Source organism: Sceloporus undulatus, chromosome 5 (genome assembly GCF_019175285.1).
Source record: "Sceloporus undulatus isolate JIND9_A2432 ecotype Alabama chromosome 5, SceUnd_v1.1, whole genome shotgun sequence".
In the NCBI taxonomy this organism is placed as follows: domain Eukaryota; kingdom Metazoa; phylum Chordata; class Lepidosauria; order Squamata; family Phrynosomatidae; genus Sceloporus; species Sceloporus undulatus.
Window position 1 is genome coordinate 158549759 of NC_056526.1, and position 10483 is coordinate 158560241.

General features: G+C 42.6%; 1 protein-coding gene across 1 annotated transcript; it reads left to right on the plus strand.

Annotated features, from left to right (window-relative positions):
* The first annotated feature begins 8109 nt into the window (after positions 1-8109).
* Positions 8110-10303, plus strand: LOC121931707 (disks large-associated protein 5-like). Its single transcript, XM_042469692.1, is given in 5 exon segments — positions 8110-8210; positions 8213-9405; positions 9408-9460; positions 9462-9878; positions 9880-10303. Coding segments are annotated over 5 exon segments (2025 nt in total). The 5' UTR covers positions 8110-8128; the 3' UTR covers positions 10160-10303.
* Positions 10304-10483: the final 180 nt, after the last annotated feature.

Here is a 10483-nt window from a genome sequence, read left to right on the forward strand (position 1 = left end):
TCCAGTCCACCTGCCTTGGTCCAGGCCTTGGAGGTAGAGAGGAACTGCTGGACCTCATCCCCTTCCCCACCACTACTCCCTTCTCCTTTTGTGTCGTGTCTTTTTAGATTGTAAGCCTGAGGGCAGGGAACCGTCTAAGTAAAAAGACTGTATATACAGCGCTGTGTAAATTTACAGCGCTTTATAAATAAAGGTTAATAATAATAATAAATAATAGGAAAAGAAGGGTGTATGTCAACCTTTTCCATGTACTTGTGTAACTGTGTGAATGTACCTTCAAGTTTCCAGTTGACTTATAGTAACCCCATGCATTTCATAGGGTTTTTTTTCCAGAAAAGCACCTAGTATTCATTGTCCCATCCAAGCACTAACCAGGGTGGATTTAAGGACCAAGGTGCTTAACTTTCAAGATCAGATGGAATCTGGTGCCTTTAGTACCTTCATCTACTTAAATTCTTCCAAATCCTTTCTTCTCACCCCCTCCTTCTGACCATATAGGAGCCATTTTGTTCTTAACTGCCATCAAGTTGACTTCAATTTATGGCAACCCCATTAATAAAAGACTTCCAAGTCACCCTATCATCAACAGCCCTGCTCAGGTCTTGCAGACTCAAGCTCATGGCTATGTTGATTGAATCTATCCATCTGGAATGTGGTCTTCCTCTTTCCACTAGCTTCTACCATACATTAGAATAGAAAATGTCCTTTATATTGATCGTGTCTTCTCATGATGTGGTTAAAGTAGATGAGGAAGACATTGAAATAGTTCAATGATTTTCCATGCCTTGGTTCAGTCATTAATCAGAATGGAGACTGCAGTCAATAAATTAGAAGAAGACAAAGGGCAGTTATTAAGGAATGAGACAAGATCCTGAAGTGTATATAGCTACCATTAAGCGGCATTAACAAAAATCAGAGGTCCATTTCCCCTGCTATACTTTAATGTTCTTCACCACAATTCACCATCCATACCACTGCTCTGGGTTTCTTAGGTGTTTTACAGGCCACCTGTTTGGGGCGGGCTGCACCCGCCCCTTTCCCCGGTGTATCAGGGCCTCAGTGGCTAGACCGGCAGCCGCTGAGGCCCCGATCCGCCACTTTCCAGGCTGTGGGGAAGCGGCAAAAGGCCGCTTCCCTGCAGCCTGAAAAGGGGTGTCCCTGGGGTGGCGGGGAGGAGGAGAAAGGGGCCGATTGGTCCCTTTCTCCTTTGGTCCGCTGGGCGCAGCCATGTGAAGGCTGCGCCCAGCGGACCAAACCAGGAAGGAGCTCCGAAACGGAGCTCCTTCCTGCTCCGCGCTAAGGGCGCACTAAGCGCCCTGGCGCGGAGCGAGGCCGTCATGTCCGCGCCGCCCCATATAGAGGCGGCATGGTTGTGACGTCCTCATGGCAGCGGCCGTGTGGAACGGCCGCCACCATTTTGTGCGCGCAGAGTGTGCACTAGGGTTAGGGGGTGTGGAAGCACCGCCCCTTTCTAACCCTAGTACGCACTCCGCGCTTACTTTCCTGCCCATTTATAACGGGTCTTAGTGACTTTCAGATCTCCCACAGATATACACACACATGCACAAAGTGCAGGATCCAACTGTATACTTCTACTGGATCCTACTGCTTCCACACAAATCAATTATTCCCTCTTTCTGCCTGCAAATCCCTGTGCACCATAAAATCTGTTCGAAGAGGTACTTGGACTGATTTCTTTTGGCATCATGGGGGCTACAATATGAAGGAAAGAAATTCCTTATTTCACTTGTGGTGCATACAAATGTATATCACTGGATCTTGGCCATAACTTTTTTTTAAAAGAAAGCTCCTAAATTACCACTAAAATGGTAAGTATATCTAGATGGTTACTGGAGATCATCCCTAGACAGATGGTTATGCCCCATTTTGCCAGGTTTAACAAGGAATCCAGTGTTATCTTCAGAATATCCTGATTTGGTTTGTCCCAGAAGGCCTGGATCCATTTGGAACCCAGCACTTAGCTATTGCATTAGTCACAGACAAAAACATTCTGTTCCTGTCAGCTGTCCAAATGCTAATTCCCTGTCCTTGGGGATAGTCAAAGAATATGACACTTGAGAGCTTGGAGAATGTTCAGCTTTGCTTCATAATACAGGAAATGTACTTTGTACTTCAATCTATGTAGAATGTATGTTCATACCAGTATGCATGTGAAGCTAGAGAGAGTATGCAATTTCTTTTTAAAGTATGGCCTTCACAAATGTAAGTATACTGGAAATAACAGAGCAGTGAATAATCTTGGAAAGATGATGCCGGGCAAGTTTTATTCCACAATGAACTGCATAAATGGTCATTTTTATTAGCAAAAGAAGATTGGGGGCGGGCAGTCCAGTTCCAAAGAGTATAATAAAACATCTCCCCCCTCCCATTTTTTCTTTTAATTACAATGTCTTACAAAAGCAACAAAAGTTGCCTTGGCATATGGTGCAAAATGTTCAGCCTCTATTTTTGACCTCACACAAATGCCAAGTATCTCACTCCCAAGCCTTTTCTATAGTCTTTGACAGGTATCTTTACAGTTTGTTTGCAAAGAACGGATAAGCTCCGCTGCAACATATGAAAGGAAATCACATCAAATGCCATCCACATAAACCTGACAGGCTCAGGGAGCAGGAGAGAAGTCTGACATGTCAACAATGCCTTCATCGGAAATGTTACAACACTCCTGTTATCATATCTCCCTTAGCAACGCCCTATGGTTTGTTTAAGCTAGATAAATCTTTAAGAGCTTGACACTGAAATGTTTCACGGGATAATATATCTGGATGCCTGTTCAACTACAAGTAAAACCTAATCCTGTTACATTTCAGAGATGGCACCTGCTCAGTCCTGCTGGGTTTGTCTGCTGGCATGTTATGTGTGAGTGAGGTTAAGTCAGTTGGAACCACAACAAGGTGAGAAGGCTCCCAACTCTCCTACGTATGTCTCCAGACATACAGATGAACACAAATAGAACAAAACAAATGGTTCAAGGCTATTTATTTATTTAAGTCCACCCAATTCCCAAAAGCCCAGGGACCAGTGACAAGGAAAGGGCAAGTACAGGATAAAAAACCACTATATTAATAGGCCATGCTCTGCAATGTATCAGGAAAATTCTCCTATTGGATGCTACTTTTAGACTGCTTGTGGACTACAGGAAAATAGATTCCACCTTGACATTTGAAAGAACTTCCTGACAGTAAGAGATATTCAACCACGGAACACTTGACCTCCGAGTGTGGTGGAGTTTCTTTCTTTGGAGGTTTTTAAACAGAGGCTGGATGGCCATCTGTCAGGAGTGATTTGATCGTGTTTTCCTGCATGGAAGAGGGTTGGACTTGATGCCCCATGAAGTCTCTTCCAACCCTATGATTCTGTGATTCTATGATTCTATGACATAGAGGGCCAACACCTCCCCAGCTCATTTTAGGATTGGTCACTGCTGACCAATATATTTTGTTACCTCATATACAGGAACAACTATGAAATGACATTCTCATGGATCTCCATAAGGCTTGACTACTGCTTCACCAGTTCCTCAGAATAAGCAGAATGAAAGTGACTCTAGAGTTATATCAACCAAGAGCTTTGCTCATATTGATAGAAGAAACTCACTGACCAAGGATAGAAATTTAATTGGTGTGATGATCAAGCCCAAAAGCAGAATATCCAACTGGTAGAGATCCAGGCAGGATAAAAATAAATACAGTGGTGCCTCGGGTTACGAAAGTAATTCGTTCCGCGGCCGCTTTCATAACCCGAAAAGCCTTCGTAAGCCGAATTGCCATAGGCGCTAATGGGGAAAAGCCGCGATTCCGTGCGAAAAATCCGAAAAAAGCACCAAAAGTTTTTTCGTAACCCGAAAAAACATTCGTAACCCGGAACAATAATTCCCTATGGGATTTTTTCGTATCCCGAAAATTTCGTAACCTGGGTATTTCGTATCCCGAGGTACCACTGTATAAGAAATATAACAATGCAGGAAGCTGCTAGTATCTATCATCCCTTCTCAGTGATGATGCTACAAGAAACAAAGACCCAAAAATCTCATGATTCAGCAAGGGCTAGCCCACATTGGGCTCAAATTCAACATACCTTAGATCATTAGCAGCATCTCACTATAATCGACAAAGTTAGACAAATTGTGTGGGGGGATGCTACCATCCACTTCCATAGATGAGAAAATTTAAGGGGACACTGTATCATGACTCCATAGATAGCAGGTGTCATGATATTTTGACACTGTTGGGTAAACTAAGAAAAACGATAAAGAAAGAGTTAATAAAATGAAAAGCATATGGTTTGAGAATCCAAAGCCTTTAAAAATCATTTTGTCTACTATGCCTGCCTATGAGGCATAGCTTGGAAAGTAGCCATGCTGGCTGGAAGATTCTGGAAGGTACAGTCATAAAGGCAACTTTTCCAAGCTCTGTTCTGAGGAGGATTTCAGGAATCACAAAAAGATATTTAATGTACTTGTGTGGGTCTCATCATTTTTCATTCAATGTTTTTGGAGGGGGAAAAAACAATTTATGTCCAAGACTTAAGGTTCTGTTATTTTGACTCAAGCACCAGACAACTGGTGTTCAGAGCTTGGAATTAAGTAGTTACAAATAAGAATTTGCTTGTAATTATTCTAATTTTCACTGCATTCCAAACTGAATGTGGGATAAATCATTTATTTATGCCAGAACTGAACCTTATCATTATCTTTATAGTAATAGAGGTTTTTTTTATGTTTTTACTACAACCAGTAGCTTACAGCATTCGGATGACTTTTCTCTAAAAATAACTAAAGCAAATCTAGCAATCAATATTCAACAAAGATTTATTTCAAGATCTCTTATGATGATGTCTTTGTTAGGAATCTATTAATTTAAGTGCAATTATTAGGAATCTATTAATTTAAGTGCAATTAATTATTTGAACTTTCCAAGTTTGGCTTATGACCTAATAGTGATCAGGACTGATGTTATGCAAATCTAGAAACATGTGAAAAATTTATAATTGTTCTTCCATATACTGTTGTTGTCTGTGTCTTCAAGTAATTTGCAACTTATGGCAACCCTAAGGAAAATCTATCACAGAGTTTTTTTGACAGGATTTGTTCAGAGGGGTTTGGTTTTGCACTCCTCTGAGACTGTTAAAATGTGATACACCAAAGATTACCCAATGGGTTTCCATGGCTAAACTGGGATTAGAACCTTGTTCTATAGAGTTATTGTCCAACACATAGATCACTACACCACGCTGGCTCTCTATATATGCCTATTGTCCACACTTCATTCTTCTTTCAGGCCTAAATCCAGACACATGAAGTTACCAGCTTGTCCTACAAAAATGTCCCACCTTGTCCAATCTACTATTGCTTTATAAAGCAGCTCAGCTTTACTGAATTGTTAAAGAAACTCTTCTGTCAATGACAAAACTTTGAGTATGCTGCCTATATGTAGAGAGAACCAAGGACATTTAATCTTCTTTGTCAAAGCTTATGTCAGGTAGTGATGTACCTTTCTGTAATACAGAAGGGAGCAGACTCCATACACACACACACACCATGGAATGTGACAGTTTCTGTACAAGCCATAGGACCCTTTTCATACAACATAATTATAGCACTATATTCCATTTCAGCTGCCATGAAAACATCCAATAGACTCTTGGGATTTGCAATTTGTTGTTGTAGTAGTTGTTATGTTTTTTTCAGCTTGTTTCGAATTTATGGCAAACTTAAGGCAAGCCTATCACAGGGTTTTCTTGGCAAGATTTGTTTAGAGGAACACTGCCTTCCTCTGAGGCTAAGAGAGTGTGATTTGTACAAGGTCACCCAATGAGTTTCCATGGCCATGTGGAGATCTGAATCTTTCTGACACAGAGTCCTAGTCCACCACTCAGATCACTATCCCACACAGGCTCCTGTCTGCAGTTTAGGAAGGGATACTTAGAATTCATCCAGAGGGTACTCAGGCAAAGAGCTCCAGTGTGTCACCAAAATATTGGATTCCACAGAATGGAGCCATTGCAAATAAAGGAGAATCACACTGTTAAAAATGTGTAGCGTGAAAGGGCTCAGAATGTTTCCTTTACTCAGTTAAGAGAAAAGAGGGAAAGAAAGTTTCTTTCTCATGTTTTTGGGAGCACCACTGCTGTATTTGGATGGCACAGACTGGCACTGGCAACAACAAGAAGGCAGCAGGAGTTACAAAATGCTGGGAGAGCAAGTTTTGTGGGTCATAAGGTGTTCTCTGTTCTACAACTTGTTCATGAGCTAATTATAAAAAACAAAAATCCCTCAATTAGCTTTACCTTTTTAAATTATTTGCAGTTTGATACCTTTTAATCTGCATTAAAAACACTGGAACATGGCTTCATCTTAAGACTCCTTTATCCATTGTTATAAGCATCACAAAAAATAAAATGAACTATTTTACTGTATAGTAAATAAACACATAGCCTCACTTAAATAACTTTTAAAGAAGGTTGATCAAAGGTCACAATAGGATCGATCCCCTTGCCCACGTAAGGCAAATTCTGCATAAGATTAAGCCCCATTCATTTGAATGATGTGCATTCCTGTGGTGCATGCCCCATTCACCATATTAGGGCTCACCATATGCATAACCTCAAATGTGCATGTGACAAGCCTGCATACTGTGCATGCATGCTGTACTTCACCAAAGTCGTCATATCCTGGGGGCTGAGCAGGCAGAGAGTAAAAAACAGACTATTTCCAGGTTTTTCCAGTTTGGCTGGAACTCTCACTGTCCACATGGCCTGCTCCCAGGCAGACCAAACACCCACAAGCAGTCCACACCCCATGGTGTCAAGCCATGCTGCTCAATTGTTTTTTTGACTGACCCCCATGCATGCATACCACCACATAAAAACATCACCTGCAATTGCCAATTACCTCTCCAGTCCTACCCAGCTGCCATCCCATTGGATGATCCATGTGATTGGCTACACAGTCACATGGGCTATTGCCCACCCATACAGGGCATCAGTGCGTCCAGGGAAACATCAGCAAAGCACAATCATGGAGCACACCCAATAAATGCCCCCTTTCCCCCATTCCACCTCATGCCCCCCTGTTGGACTGGCCAGTTTGTGGTATTTTTTACCTCCATTGCATTATGTTTCTTGTAATTTCACTTAATGGGGGGTTTGACAGCTTGCTGAGGTGATGGGGCGATGATGCATCTGGTTCAACAAAAGAAAAACACCATATGGCAAGCAATGATGCCTGTGGCTGCATCTCACTGGGCCCAGGAAGCAGGCTCCAGACCATTTCCATAAGCCACCTGGGCCTTCCCATAGTCCTGCATCCACATCATGAAGTTTATATGCTGGTGTGATAATGCACATTTTCCACATTAGAGTGGAGCAACAGAGTATTATTTTGCTCTGGTTTTTCATTCTGGCTCCATGCATTGTGTAAACAGTTGAGACTCAAAACAGGGTAAAACTGCTCTTCTTTTATCCTTGCAGACAACCTCCTGGAGCCAAACCTACCTATACCTGAACATGCAAAGCAGTTATCCCAGAAGAACATTGTTTCACTGGATCCTTAGGAAAGGGGGAGAGGGCAGTTTAAATATATGTAAGAAGGACCAAGCATCATAAGGCAAATCAGTTGCAAAAACTATGAAAATCAAACTATACAAGGCATACACAGGACACACCACAATGCAAATTGTTTAATGGTGATGACTTGACTGGATGGGCATATATATTTCAAATGAACATGAAGCGTGTGTGCTTATGCACACATGCTCCTGAAGCAATTCTATGACTCTATAGATGGGCAAGGAGAGTTACAAATTAGAGGTAGATTTGCAAGGAAATATACAAGCAGTCCTGCAATCAAAGGTAACTCCAGTCTATTTTTCTGGCACCTTTTGTTCCTGTGCCATATTCATGGGGACTTGATGTTCTTGTAATCTGAGCCTTAGCATCTGTTTGGGCATGAAATGAACTTGAACATAGTGTTCACGTCTATTGTTCATATGTACTGAAAAGACAACTGCAAAACATTTATTTATCATGGAAACATGAGATGCGATTCGGTGCTGGAAGCGAGAGAGGGAGGAGGTCTGCTGCAGAGGAAGAGGAAGGGAGAGAAAAGATGGCCACTAATTTCGCTACTCGGTACAAAAAGGATCTGAGTACCGACATGCTCAAGACAAAACTTGTACGCCGAAAGTCTTTCTTCAGAAGGAGAGCAGGCACAAGGAGTTCAATACAGGGCGGCAGTTTGGACCAATCAACATGAATATACAAGCATCAAGAGAGAAGGAACTTTCTCAGCTGGAGGAGACAGGCAAAGCACATTTATCCAAGAGGAGTGCTAAGCTGAATCAGATTTCAAATGCTCCAGCTAAGACTCATGGACAGGAGCACATGGAAATGCTCCAATGTTACAAAGAGGAGAAAGAACTACGGAAGTTAAAAGAGCAGAGAGAGAAGCCTATATTTAAATGTGGGCGCTTCAAGCCAGAGGTCCCTGCCTTCCTTCCAAAAACATCACAGATCCCAGTACTGACCAAATCAAAGGAGATGGTGGTGAAAATGGCAAGCATGGAGGCACCTCCTGTACGAGTAACAAGATCAAAGGCGAAGAACCAGTTGGAAGAGCCAGTTAAACCACAGCTTTCAATGAAGGCCCCCAGCCATGCTAGTAAGGGCTTCATCTCTCAAATACCTCAGCAGAAACAGAAGCAGATCTATGTAGACAAACTTCCCAGAAAGGAGACCAAAGAGGCTCCGCCAGTTGTCTCCACAACATCAAATGGAAGAATTACAAGAGCAGCAGCTGCTGTTGCAAAGTACAAAATACCACAGGTTTCGTGGCCAGCTACAGTTACAGGTAATCTGGCAAAGAAAAATGAAACAAATAAGGGAAAACAGCAAAGAGGGGTCAAAAAAGAAGAGGCAACAGCCTTGCATGGAATGAAAGAGAATACTTTCATGGAACCTGTGAAAAAAGAGATGATACCTCAACGTACTGAAGCAACTGCAAATGATGAGGATTCCCTTGAGAAGGAAAATCTGTCAGTCTTTGACATCCCAGCTCCTGCACCACCAAGTAAAACACACTCGTTCACCCCTCAGAACTTTGTGTTTAAGCCTCTAGAAGGGTTGACCACCTACAAAGTTAAACCAATGTTCCCTTCCAGAGCAGATGTGTTCCTGTCACCCAGTTTTTCTTGGAGTCCCACAAATAACACTAGTGAGGTCCCTAAAGAAAGTGGAAAAGAAACAGGACCAAAGGACTGTGATCCAAAATATAAGTTCTTTGCTTTTCCTGAAGTGACTGAGGACATCATCACTCAGGAAGATCAGTTGCCACTGGAATTGCCTACAGTTGAAACAGCATCTGTTCCTGAGGAGGTGATGGAAGATGGAACATCCTTAGATCCGAGACAAAGAGGCTATCATCACAGTGTCTTGAATGGGATGGAAACTGAAATGAATATCCCAGATGATGCAAAAGATCTTGTCCACACAACCATTGGGAAAACCAGACTGCTGATTGCTGAATGATTCAAACAGTTTGAAGGGCTGGTGGATAACTGTGAATTTCAGCGTGGGGAAAAAGAGACAACATGTACAGATTTGGATGGATTTTGGGATATGGTGAACTTCCAGATAAAAGATGTAAATAAAAAAATTGAGAACCTGAGAAAGCTTCAAGGGAATGGATGGCAAATGGCAGATGATGTCCAGGACAAGAGGCCCTGCAAGAAGAATGGCACTCGCCAGAGGGCAACCAGAGCAGGTAATGGGGCCGCAGAAAGAGCAGCAGCCCGGAAACGCCTGGCGGCCATCAAGGCCATAATGAAGAACAAGTTAAAGCAGGAGGAGCTGGTGGTGAGCACCAATGAAAGGCGAGAAAGTGGTCTTTGATGGAGGGTTTTTCCAAAGCGAATCTCCTGCTAAACCTTTCTCAGACTGGACTCCCAAATCTGCCAGCAGGATTCTGAAATTTGCCAGCAGAACTCCCCAACGGATTTCAAGGCGAACAACTCCAAGGTCTGCTGCTAAGGCGCTCCTCCAGAGTTGTGCAGATACATGTGTTCTAAAGCATGGCACACCCATAACATCCAAAGCCCTTCCTCCTCTGCCAGATCAAGATGCTTTGTGTCAATCCTTGTGAAGATGATCTCCTTGGTTCCATTTCCGAACAAAGTGACAGCCAAGCTACAGAGGAGCCATGCGTTATAGTCCAAAGCATAGTGGAAGAAGCTACTGATGCACATTTAGCCATATGTGACAAGGGATCGCCCTTAGATGATCAGAATGGCTTGGTTTCAGACAGTTTAGAGGGCTTGGAAAATCCCTGTGTTCAAGAGCAAGTTCTAGTAGCAGCAGAAGAGGTGAAACAAACGGATGCAGATGTGAATGAACAGGATATTTTCTGTAGTCCCAAGAGAGAGTCACGGTCTGAAAATAAAACCCTTCAGGCTGAAGAACAGCATAC